A 13,728-nucleotide genomic window follows, 5' to 3' on the forward strand; every position below is an offset into this window, starting at 1 on the left:
AGTTCCAATTCTCTCACATCCAAAATTTTGCTAGGCTCAGTTTAGCTGGATTTTTTTTTCTTTTTTTGTTCTTTCCTTCTTCTTTTTTGTGGAGATTTTATCTGGAATAACAGGGCATTTGAACCACTCTTATGATATACACCAAAATTTGGTGGAAGAACAAAGGGAAACATATCGTTAAATGTGATAAATAGATTTTTCTTGTTAGTTTTAGCATACTAATAAAGAAACTGAGCTGAAATTTGCAGGAAGAAGGGAAACGGCTATGGCATCGAGATCATTGAGACTGAGAAGAGGTACAAATCTTTCTTTGCTTCAAGTAAATACATCAGAAAAATCAAACTATAGCCTAATAGTTGAACCAGTCCATATGGTAGGAGGTTTTGGGTTAGAATAATGGTTCTATACTGTTTGACCCAAGTAATTGTGATCGTTGACGTTCTTATCTATTCTTCCCGAGAAAGTAAAAGGTGTATAGCTTAGGCCACGAAATCCTATGATGACACTTTTGGGCTCAAGTTAGGATCAGGTCAACCCATGAAACACTCGCATGGCTATCTCTCTCTTTTTTTTGAGAAAATGGCTAAACTAGAGCTTAAAGACTGATGGAAGGAAGCTTTAGTTTTAATCCTTCATGCGCACAGATCCTAAAATAACGTTTCTTCCATGTCATTTCTTTCAGCTACTTCGACAATGTTGTCGATGCCCCAGCTGCTACTGAAGCCGATGGCAAGTGCAAGTGCGCTCCTACCTGTGCTTGCGCGGATTGTCACTGTGGCCAGTGAGCGACGTCTCTGAGTACTACAGCAAATGACAAAATAAAAGAAGGATGCATGTAGTATGCGTATGTTGGACTAAATAATTTGGATGTGCTTCTGTCATGGTGTGTTGTTGTTGTAAGGCTGGGAGGAAACCAATATCTGGATTCCTTATCTAGCTCTGTATTAATTTCTATTACCTATGTTCTATTAATGGAGTGCTATTAGTATATTTTGGATTTGGCGTTTTTAATCATCTATGCATATTTTGGCCTAGCTTAGTTTGCTAGCTTTTCACCATTCAAGTCCCACGACTAGTATAAGACAGCCAGTTATCGAGATAAGTATGACATAAAATATGCAGCACAGAAGGAGCCCCCAGTAACAGCTTCTCTAGTGCTCTAAGACTACTCACTTTGGAACAAATAATGGCAGTGCATTGATTCTTCTTCCCTCTTTTCTTTGGAGAAAAGGGATCAGAGCTGAGAAAACAGCATAGCGTTCTAACTTCCCAAAGACGACCATATATTTGAGCCAAAAGAACTGAAACAGCGTGTGACTGCGTGCAAAATTGTCTCTTTTCTTAGCCAAGTTTGTCGCCAATGCTTTATGACCTGATGCAGGATGTACAGTTCTTTGTAATATGATTGGATAATATAACAGCGACCCTAGAACATCACCAAATGATATGCTATGATTTCCCATATGATACAAGGATTTACTCCCGATGCATACCCTGATGCATCGTCTTTGATTTCCAAATATCTCTACAAATTGGGTGATATTAGCATTAGTGCTTTGCAGATCAGCCTGTTCAGAAGCTGAAAAGTGTCTCCATATTTCTTCGACCATTCAAATTTCCTCTTTTTTTTTTTGGTCAAACATATAAATGTGTTGCAATCACTAAGAAATGACTAGTAAATTTTCTGGTTCAATTTTTAGCTCCAATGAAACTCCGCACTTTAGTCACTAACTTGGATCTAAGCCAATTTTTGATACCCTTATCTTTTTGGGATCAATTTTTAACTCGTGTCTACCAACCATGAAACCTAGTTACAGCAAAGACTGTTCAACTTCTCAGGGTGATACGAAGGAAAAAATTTATCGAAATCATTTCATCAGGACCATAAGAGAATCTTAGATTTAGATTTCTCCTTTCCTCCTAGTCTCCCCATCTCTACCCCCTCCTTGTCATGCCCTTCTCTTCATGGCTCATTCATTTGGAGCTTAATTTGTAGATGTCTCTTTTTTTTTCCGCATTCAAATACCGCAACAAGTTTCTCAAAAAATCGCACTTTGATTTCCTAGTTCGATTTTCCAGGAAACTCCTACTTTGAGTAGGAAACAGGTTCCTAGTAACTATATATGTGAATGCTTGGCTGCTTGACACCTCGCTAAATAAAACCATGCCTTCTAATAAGATGAGTAGAGGGAAACATCCGCAGAAGAAGATCGAACTCAAGACCACAACAGCCATATCCTACTCAGTACTCTGTGCGCAATAAAGTTGGCGAGAAACTGGCATAAAATGAGGAAGATTCAGCCAATTCACTAGCCCTTACTTTCTCACAGTATCTTTATCTAGTTTTTATCTGAGTTTCCCATCAATCACCAAACAAAGGAATGGAAACAAGACTGTTCAGTATGCATGCTAACATTGTTCATATTGAACTTCGGTTAGTTCTCCAAAAAAGATTGCCTGCCTAATTATTGTGATAGAAAAAACCAACAAGACATAGAGAAGCTCTCCCCTTTTATCAAATCACAGAAGGCAGATTGGTTCTTGGGGGAAGTACTAGCAGCTCAAATGCAATTTATTTTAAATTAATTATTTACAACAAAATGAATGCCTATCAATAATTTTTGACAAAAAAATAGAGCCTTTTGCACTCCATGAATAGAGCCTATTAAGCAATCGTCAAAATACTGTCCCTGAAATGAATAATGTTGGAACTCCCGGTGAAAAAATTCACACAACTTAGATTGAGTAGTTCTCTCTTACTGTGGCAGCTCTCAGACCGTGACGCCTTGAACCTGATCTCCTGTCCCTCGCACGCCTCATGGGCACTTTCCTGGATGGAGGAGCTTTTGCAAGCCCATCCAGAACATTACGTGGAACTGAATTTCCAGGTGATTCATGAATCACCCCAGGGGCCGGTTGACGACTTAAAGAAGCTAGCCTTTGTTCTAGCAAGTCTTTGTGGTATGCCTGCAATGACATCCATGAGAAATGTATTAGACTGAATTTACCTTACTTCCACCAAATCCATTGAAAACATAGTAACGTGGAAAAATTTTAAACATGCTTTCCAGAGAGCAAGTGGAATAATATGTACAACTTCACATGTGCAGAATAGCATTTAATAGACAACACAGTCACATAAACCTCTCGATGTTGAGGATCATAAAAGAACATGACAGAATATATTTCAACTTTTTGGAAAACCATCTTATAGTGACAATCCTACGAAATATGGACATGTAAAGAACAAAATACCTGAACAACAAAGTTACACCTTTCACAGTTCATAAACATCTTGATGCTCCATTTGCTCTAGACACAATTTTGTCCTTTACAGTACATGTCTTTTCGAATTTTTTGAAAACCATCTTCTAGTGATTATCCTACGACATATTCTCATATAAAGAAAGAAATACCTGAACAACAAAGTTGCGCCTTTCACAGTCCATAAACATGCTGATACTCCAGTTTACCCTAAACATAATTTTGTCCCTTACAGTACTGAAACTGAGTTGATCTCTAGAGGTAAAACGATCAACCTCATTAAACCACAGACAGGTGAAGAGATTGGTGATAGGAATATGTTCTCTGATGATCACACAGCCTTCAGGGACATCTGCAGATGACGGAAATTGCATGCACAAAATTTCAGCATTTGCTGGGGAAAGGAATTGAAGAAAAAACAAAATCCAGCACTGACCACTTGTAACAGGAAGCTTAGCTGGGGAATAATGCGTCAAACCCTCCCTCTTATAAAACTCAATTTGGTAGTCAATTGAGGCATTATCATACTTTCCCGCAGCTTTATTTGCCTCTGCTTCCTCAAAAACATCAAACCGTCTGTAGTGCCTGGAGATTGCAAAAGTGGCATTCTTCCGCCACAAAAATCTGAAAGAAATAAGAGAGAAACTTTTGTTAAGTTAAGATAATGACATTAGTCGAGATGCCTAATTGTTGATACTGAACTGAACATCATTTCCAAGCTAGCACATAAATGAGTTAAATCGCACATTTTTATATGAGTAGTTATCAAAGAATGATATCCCAACTACATCAAAGATCTGTCCGTCCAAGTCTCCTGTACTAAGTTCACAACTAAGCTTAAGTATATGGAAGTACCACCAACTCATATTTACAATGAAATTCTAAAGAAATTTGCATTATTGGTAACACATTGTCATATTGAAATGGCATCCAACAGCAGAAAACTGATAAAACCACACATGGACAAGCACACACGCATGCAGATATGCATGCATGCATGCATTTTTATATGTACTACGTACATAACTGAAGGTGAGTGTCAGTGTGCATCTGCATGTGGTGTGCATGTGTCTACTTAGCAGGAAACAATTCAATGCTGCAAAACAAGGGTCCAAAATCGTCATATATGCTATTTAGTAACATAAATATGCTCATGCACACCCTATCAAGAGAATTGGTGGTAATACTTTTTCTCCTAGGTGAACAGAGCAAATGCAAGTGAATTTCAACAGAAACACAGATGACAAAATAATTTCATTCTAAGTTTTAAGCAAACAAAGTACCAAGATGATATCTTCAAAAGGGAAAGTCTGAATTAGCCAGTTGCTGAGAAAATCCAGGACTCAAATACCAAGAACTAACTTTGTGAACTGGCAAACCTACAGTCATATATCTTCTGTATGTAATTCATTCTTCCTAGCGTAACTATTTGAGATGCTTCCAAATGCTGTTATCTAAGGGCAGACCTCAGACCTTATCCCAATGAATCATGGATCAGAAAATTCTGAGGTCGGAAATGTGTTCAATAATAAACATATTACATGTGCAGATTCTAAAAAATTATTGAGATCTAAATCTATAGTTCCTACAGTTCTGCTATTTCATATTTTCCACTTTCCAACCTTTAACGACACTATAAAAGTTTTTGGAGCTAAAGGTCAATTTACCAGTGAAAATAAATGTTTTGTATTATCATTTATTGGTTTCTATTAATTCTTCAAAACAGGAAGATTTTATAATTTTAATATTAAAAAAATTATTATGCTTCATGCCGGGCTAAGGCATAACAGAATATGGCACACATGCCTACATTTGTGTGTGTGTGTGTGCGCGCGTGAGAGAGAGAGAGAGAGACAGAGAGAGAAGAGAGGAGGGGGGAGGGGAATGTAGGAGCCAGAACCAGGAATACCTAATAAGTCTAAAAGCTAAGATGAGGGACATTTTAAGTTTCTAGAAATGTGATACATATAGATTCAAAGATGACAAAACAAGCACATTGCTTATTGCATTTTACTTTGCCCCAATAGAAGTGTATGGTCTAAAAAAAAATCCAAGATCAATAAAAGACCTCGAAACCTCAGAATGCAGATGAGACCCCCAAGCAGGAGTAGCATTCTATCCAAGAAAAGGCAGGTGCAGCATCCTAAGTGGATTCAAAGTACTATGTTTAGAAACTGATAGTGTCAATATTAGCTTAAGCGATGATGATTGTATCAAGAGAAGAATTAAGAATGTAGAACAGAAAGTTGAGGATTGCTACTACAAGTGAAAGTTTTACCTCAAAAAAGAAAATGAAAAGAATTTGTTGCATAATACACTATTTTGTAAGAAGGCTCGTATTTTCCAACACAAGAAAGCTCAACAAAAAAACCAAAATGAATTACCAGAACATGATCCAATTTGGTCGTAAGTAATTAAAAAAAATGAAGAAGAAGAAAAGATGATTTAGCTTATAAGCTAGAGTAATTTCCATTAAAGACTACTGCAACAAGAGTGCTCCTTCATGAAGGTTGATAAACTCCACCTATAAAGGTGTTTTGGCAAAAAAACCTAATTGCAGTATTGGGATAGTGCCTAAAGAAGTTTACATGAAGAAGGCAATGTTTCAAGTACAATGGGCAGATTGCCTAGTCCCTTAAATTCTTATGGCACATTTACTCTCTGCACATTTACCTAGCTGCTTCGAATGTTCGTACATCAAAAAATTACCATTACCGATCTAATCACAGCTAGCAAGCTATTCACTTAGGCGGCGTATACCACCTAGGCTGAGCCTGCTCAAGTAGTAGGCGTAAAGGTGGTTGCAGTGGTTTCCTATACTGGCATAGGCAGGATTTAATGCCTGTAGATCCGCAAATGCTGTGCTGGTTTTGCAGGAACATACATATATATATGCTCATGTTACATTAAGATATATATTTTATATTTATATTTATATTTATATTTGTGTATATATATGGATAAATATGGGGATAAATAGCTAAGCCTTCAATATGAATTATACCTCTCAAGAATTTGGTAGGGATCCACAACAAGCTCGAGCTTTCCATCAATCCAAAGAGAAAACCGTGCATTAGGGAAAAGTCTATGAAGCAGTAGTTTTGGAACCTGCAAAAAGTCTTATTGTCAGAAACCATCAAAATAACTTCTTTAGAAACGCAAAACATGAATTAAGAAAACAGCAAACCGCTGAAAGAAGATTATCTCGTAAAAAATCTACACAGCATAGTTTCCAAGTGTTTGATTTTAAAGCAACACATGGCATCCGCAAATTGATGATTGCTGCAGAAGGAGGAGAAGAAAAAAAGCCTAGGGATATAATCTTTGTGAATATCAAGAACAAACAATATGCAGCAGAAAAGAAGGGATGGGCAGATGAAGCAGTTCTAAGACCCCTTTAATCAGTCAAATCCATTTTACTAGTTTTGATTACTGGATTTATTTTTGCCACACTTCTAACTGTGTAAGTTCTAAACCTGGTCCAAAGTTCAAAAGTAGAACCATTCAACAAAAGATACAGCTGCAGCATAGTATATGGAAAGGTGAGTCTGGGCTCAGCAAGCCACCCTCAAAGTCATAGAAAATCAGATAAAAACCAGAAATTGAAGTCAACATTATGACTATTGATGCTAGTTCAAAAAAATTCTGAACTTCTTGTATGTTTGAATGAGAACCCTAGAAAACAATCAAAGTTATCTAAATCTTTTTAACTAAATGAATAGCCTTTATCCCACACTGATAAGTGTTTTTCGTTTCCCTAGAGGGATGAGATAGCATTCATCAAATGTATATTCACTTCTTGGGTACGTGCAAGGGTTGAAAGAATAATTGGGAGCTCCTAGGAAGCCTATTGAACTTCATTGCTAACACTAGATCGCCTTTATAATAGAGAGGTGATAAACTAAATTATTCCATTGGATCGCAGGGATCAGAGAATTTCTGAGGGCTGGAAAAATTAAAAAGATGGCTGATGGACTCAAGGATGCTAAAACTGTAAAACACCTGTGGGCTTCCAGGACTCTTTAAAACTTTTCAGTGTTTTTTCTTTCTGGGATACGGATTGGTTTTTTAATTTCTTTAAACTTGTGGAGCTTTCAAGGAAACTCCCATTTTCGGTGCTCCAACTCTTAGGAACTTCCAAGCTTGCTCATACTCATAATCAATATGCTCTGCTATTGTTCAATCTAAATTATTTTTAAACTTGCTAGTTCGAGACCTTTTTTCAATTCGCATCAATTAGAATACTCTATTTAAAATCATCATCCACCAACTCCTGGTATAATCTATTTAATGTATAGACTTGATTGAAACACTTCGTGGTGTCTTGAAACAGTCATTATAGGACTTGTCAAAACTGAATACTTGCCTTTGCTTCTCTTCTAAGCATTAAACAGAGTTTGTCTTTCTTTGTCGCTGAGTATTGAGATTTCCTGTTACCAACTAAATATGCGGGCAAAAAATAAAATCCTTCTGCAAACAACATTTATAACAAGTGTATCCAGAAGAAAATTAATAAATTCTCCTCCAAGTTAAAACACATAATTGTATAACAATAAAAATTAGATAGGGTCATTTGACATATACAAATGAAGGTGGAAGAACACGCCATGATCCTTACTGAGATTTTTAAATGGGAAAATGTTCACCATATGTTAAACACATTAATAGTCTTCCAATCTAAATTTGAGTATAAGAACTTCCAAGAAGAACAATCTTAGTCCTCAGAAAATATATCAAAGTGATATTACAGCAGAAAAGGCAAAGTGGAATGTGAGAATGCAAAAGCAAGCGACGATATATCCAGAATCTAACTTTATTATGTCAATCAATAACACATGCTTCATCTTTTGCATGCTAATCAGAACAAAGCGATGAATAAGTTTAATGCTGTCCCTGTAAATCGGCTTTATGAAACTTTACTCTCCAAATGTTCCTATGCAGTCATCAATGCAGGCATTTTTAAGTGACAACCTCCATCCAAATTTTCATAGGGTTCACCTCCTCAATCCAACCAGGCAACTATGAGCACCCCTTGCCTTATACTATCATGATTACACAAGGCAATATCAACTAGCTTTCTACTGCATTATCCTCTAGCAGATAATACCAGAGTTTTGATTAGCGTGCTTACTCTAACTCTGTCCAGGCTTTACCATTGGTCCACCCAAACAAGTTTTACCATTTATCCACTCATTCTCTTCTCTTCCAAACTCATCTTGTGTGCATCACCATCATCTGTAGAAAACTTTGCAACATTCTCAGCTTTACTACTATCTCACAGTTTTTCTTTCTTGAAAAGGTTTAGCTTTTCTGGTCTATTGACAGTATATTGATTGTATTTGTCCTAAAATCGGCTTGTCCTTCATTCAATTAGCCCAAGCCAAACGATTCTCAAACCAAAAGCATTATATTATCATGTACCATGCCCCATGCCTGAACCAGTCCGAGGTCAGCATGGTATATATACTACAAGATGATACATTTGGAGCACATTGTTGAGAAAAATATGATGCATCAAGTTTATTTTTAATTACTTCTGAGTGTAAACAAGATGTATTTTCAGCATTTAAATATAAATACATAGTGTTCCCTCAAACTAGATAAAACAAATCATAGAACTAAGTTTATTGCACAAATTCATGATATCCAACACACAAACTTACAAAAGATTAGCACTATATAGAAGCAATTCAAGTTAAAGACAAGGGGCTTAAATTTTAAAGTCAAAACTATCCGGCTTTTTTATTTAATTGTTTGTAAAAAAACATTAATTATACTTTACATGAAAAATGCTATGTGTCTAGGGGGTATTGATAAAGAAATTAATGACATGATATCCATATCTTATGAATATTCCTGACTACCTAGGATAATGTTTGAAGCTTCCACTGGCATAAAATAATTAACTGAGGTTGTTAGCCATTATCTAAACCATTAGGATAGACTTACAGCCTTTTTTTCAAAGAGAGCGAGGGGGGCAGGTGTAGGAACTTATAGCCATCTTCAGTACTATGCCCATTTGTTTTTCTTTTTCCTTAACAATGTCCAAATACCCTATTACCATAACATATAAGAGGAACATAATAGCAATACATGAAATCATGGACAGATCCCTACCTATCATGACCTATCAGCAAAACTATAATTCTGTGCCCATATCACCTCAGGAGTTATATTTATAAGGCAGAAAATACTTAATGAACCAAAATAAAATGGTGAAGAAAAAAAAATCCAACTAGCTAAGCCGCAATATGTCTTTTTAGCCTCGTCACAATCTCCTCTATCTCGCTTAGATAGCATGTTCATGTTTTCATAGTGACAAACTTACAAAACAATGTTATCATTCTTGAGGCATTAAGGTTTCTTCCAATCGGCAAAAGTCTCTCTTCAGCAATTCTTCCTTATTTTTGTTCAGTCCTTTTATTTTGCTGCTTTTACAGTCACAAGGACCAAGCCAACTCTTACATGATTTCAATACAGGACTTTTGATGATGACCAACTCATTACAGAACTTTTGGATAGATAAGGCAAGGCACACTATTAGTAGGCTACCTTAAAGAGTTGCCTGTTTCTCTCAAACATATTTAAATATCAATCAAGATGTGCTTAAAAGAAATAAACATTGGGCATTAATGGTATCTTTGAAAATGAGGCTCTCTACCATTTTGTGTTTTTACTACCTGTGATTAAGATTTAGGCCCTTCAGAACACTTATATATTTGTTTCTTAGTTTCCAGGGCACATGAACCTTTTACAACTTCATTCTCTCACTTTTGCCCTAATTATTTTACTAAAATATGATATATAAAACTCTTAGAACAGAAAATGCCAACTTAACCCTAATCCTGTATAAGACTATGGAAAATCATTTTCAAAATACTGCAAAATGAAATCTGGTATTGCACAATTAATTTCAATCAATAAATCAGCAAACTTTCTCACCCAAATTCTAGGGAACTAAAACTGCGCCAAAAGTAGGCTGATGATCATTGCAACTTATAGTTTAAAATCTAAGAACAACTCATGTAGAGTAAAAGAAAAAGGGCACCTTTCCATTACGCCTTGCATCGACATAAGGAAGGTTTCGAACTACCACCACTCTCCATAACCCAACTCTCCAAATGCTGTCCAGGTTAGTGGTGTTCTTTATGTAGTTTTCTGTTTCCTTATCCACAAACATATAAAAGCATGCATTTCTCTTTGCATATTCGCTAATGTTTCTTGGTTGTTGCATTACATCATAATTTCCTGGTCAACCATATAAAAGAAAGAGATTCCATTTAGTTGGATAAAGAAAAGCCAGAGGTTAAAAAACTAAAGGAAAAAAGAAACAGCAGCTGTAGCAGGTACTACAGTGTAGATACCAAAAATAGCAGAGGCTACGACGACACCACGGCATTGCTCCATATCAAGAAGATCAGCATCATCTATGTCAAAACCAGTCCCTTGACCAGGTTTCTTGCCTCCAACAAATCTGACAATAACAAAAGATGTTGACTAAGATGCCGACATCAGCTAAAAAAATAGCATTGAACCAATTATATACACTTATTGAAAGTAAAAGTTACCAAAGCAACAAGTTAGACTTAAACATACCCACAATGCACAGTCATTGACTCTCTAATATCAAAAGATTCATTTCTCTGCTGCAGAGATGGATGTCCTCCAAATAGAGAACCTCCATTTGTCTTATTCTCTGTTAACTTTTCTTCAGAAACATAAGTTAAGTTCTTAAGGACAGGTGATACTGATGGCAATGCTGGCATGAAGGTCATGGCCTGCTCTATAGGGATATAGCACACAGGACATGCTACAGAAAAAAGAGGAAAAAATAATGAAACCCTCAGTTCCATGATAAAATTATATAAGGGAGAAATTAATTAAAATTTTGATATCTAATATTTAATCAAATCAAACTTACGTCGTGGGCCAGTGCGCTTCCTATCAGTTGGTGGGGGAGAAAAGGAAAAATTTTCACAAGGATGGTGTATAAAAATTGCTCTCGGAGGAAGAACTGGAGCAGGAGGCTGGGTTTCATTATCACCACTTGCAGACTGTTGGTTTGGCATCGCTGTTATCTCTGTCTTGTTCTCTTTTACAGGAGTGAAAGGAGGTGTGAAATTACGCAATGCTGTCCCACCAGTTCTTACAAGACCCCAGACATGATATGAAGAGCCCAAGTTAGTCTGAGGACCTTCTGATGCATCTTCATCTGAAATAGGCAACAGCAGACAAGACTACATACTATGGTAATTGCCAGCAGAATAATTCATAGCTTATCAAAAAGAAATGAAGAAGATTAAACACTTAAGCTTTGATGCAGTAATGTTCAGACTAATACATAGGCAGAAGTTCTTTCAAGATGATAACAGGCATTTGAATATAACTAGTCACACTTGGCAGCTTATCCGGAGACAATTTTGAAGTTTGACACCAATAAATGAAGATGATCATTTTCATCATCTCCAGCCCCAAGGCGACTTTGCGACACGTATATCCTCCTTAACCAAAAAAAAAAAAGATGAACATTTATGTTCTTATATTCTTTACCATCTGGAGCCTTGAAAGAGCAAAATATAACCTAACAAGCAAGGAAGTCAATAAAAAATCAAAACATGATCTATCAACATCCAAGATCCATAACGTGAAACTTTCAAAAATTGGAATAGCAGACAAAACCTAACTCAGAACTTCATGAAAATTAAAAAAATTAGGAATTCACTACTTGCGCCGACATCTATACTTACAGATACGTACACAAAATCCCTCCCAACATGTGTATCAGCGATATACGGTACTTAATTCAAAGAACCGAGCATCTACTTTTAGATCAGTAAATTGGTTAAAGAGAGGCGGAAGTCGAAAGAAAGGTCAGACCTTTACTCATAGCAGGGATGAACGACAGAACGACTGCAGCTGAAGCGACGAGCAAGAGCAGCATCCCAATCTTCCTCCTGCCGGCGAGCTTGCAGATCCAAGGCAGGAACCTCTCCTTCTCTCTCGAGCTCTGGAGGAGCATCTTCGGCGGCTTGCGGACGGAGACGGAGCCAGATGTTGACTGAATCGGCAATGTGGCACCGTTGTGCAGCTGCGATTGCAATGATCCATAACTCCCCGAGGATCGAAGACCCAACGACCCTCCAGTCATTGTCCCTCCCGCACCACGGGCCTCCCTCTCATCTCCCCTCTCCCTTCCAAATCCGTCTCATCCAATGTACAATGATCAAAAGAACCCCCGCCCCAACCAAAAAGAGGAAAAAGAACAACGAATCAAAACCCTACAATCCGGCCCTTTCCATCCAATGCCACGGATCTAAACCTACCAAAAAGAGAATATCTTCATCCCCCGGTCGACTTCAGCCAGAATTCAAGATTCAGCTGGAACAACCCCACCAGTTCTACTCATCGGAATCCGCGATCCAAGCCCAAGAAACACGTACAACTATGCAAACCCCGCAGAATCTCCTCTAATCAAGAACCAAGATAGCTTTTTTTTCCCCAAAAAGCAAACCTCTTGCAGATCCAGCCTTCGCTAATGCGCTTCGGACACCAAGAAGGCCAACTCTGGTGTACAAAGGACTGCGCGAATAGACTGAATTCAAAGAGCAGGGGGCATCATTTCTTGGACTCGGAGGAGGGATCGAGCGGGAGCGATCAGGGGCAGGGGATCTTGGGGGGCGTTCGTGCCGTCGTCCGTGGATTTCCAGGTTACGGTTGGGGATTAGGGTTTCCGCGGAACTCGCCGATCTGTCCGTCTTCGAGTCCGGGCTTCGGCGTCGAACACCGGGAATTCTTGCATTAGTTGTATATAAGCGAGACGGGAGGAAGGCGGTGAGGAAATTTACGCTTTTAATTGTCGTCAGTTACAGCTTACGAAGGATTAGTTTGGATTATGAACTTTATAACGTCACTCCCGCTTTATGGAATATCGACTCCATCGACCGGCGGCAGTTCGGCGATGATACGCTAGCGTTGGATGGTGTTTGACCGGCTATAGCCGGTCGCCGTAGGATGGTTGATAACAATGTTGCAACGTTCAATGACGGTGTTTATTTGGACTCTCGCCGGAACCGTCAATCCGTTACTGACCGTAATAAAGTGTCGTTGCCTGTTGATTTCGTTCTACCCTATGTGGGTCGGAATTAGGGTTGTAGTAAAAGATAGTGAATGATAACAAAAGAATGATAATATTCTTGTTCAATCGATGTTCACTCAATAAAAAAAATGGCGCAAATGTTTTTAAGGAAAATTGATAAGAATTGAATTTGATGATGCTATTTTGTTCAAAAAATAAATAAAATACAAAAAATAGCTATATTTTGTTATAGACCATTACAACAAAATGACAATTAAAAATAATTATTGTTTGGATATTTGTTATTATGTCTACATTATACATATCATCACACACTATAAATATTGTTGCGGGGACGGACGCTTTGGCCGGAGCCTCACGCAACAGTT

The 13,728-nt window shown here is 37.6% G+C and overlaps 1 protein-coding gene across 1 annotated transcript; it reads right to left on the reverse strand.

Moving 5' to 3' along the window:
- Positions 1–2,541: 2,541 nt before the first annotated feature.
- On the reverse strand, positions 2,542–13,138 carry LOC120112295 (putative hexosyltransferase MUCI70). Its single transcript, XM_039131136.3, has 9 exons — positions 12,142–13,138; positions 11,186–11,476; positions 10,861–11,074; positions 10,629–10,738; positions 10,313–10,512; positions 6,269–6,372; positions 3,701–3,888; positions 3,417–3,616; positions 2,542–2,967 (listed from the first exon to the last, which is right to left on the reverse strand). The coding sequence occupies exons 1-9, from the start codon at positions 12,410–12,412 to the stop codon at positions 2,737–2,739; spliced, it is 1,809 nt and encodes a 602-aa protein (XP_038987064.3). The 5' UTR covers positions 12,413–13,138; the 3' UTR covers positions 2,542–2,736.
- Positions 13,139–13,728: the final 590 nt, after the last annotated feature.

The sequence above is a fragment of the Phoenix dactylifera genome, chromosome 9 (assembly GCF_051530095.1).
Source record: "Phoenix dactylifera cultivar Ajwa chromosome 9, Ajwa_hap1_PhDact_Kaust_v1.1, whole genome shotgun sequence".
In the NCBI taxonomy this organism is placed as follows: Eukaryota; Viridiplantae; Streptophyta; class Magnoliopsida; order Arecales; family Arecaceae; genus Phoenix; species Phoenix dactylifera.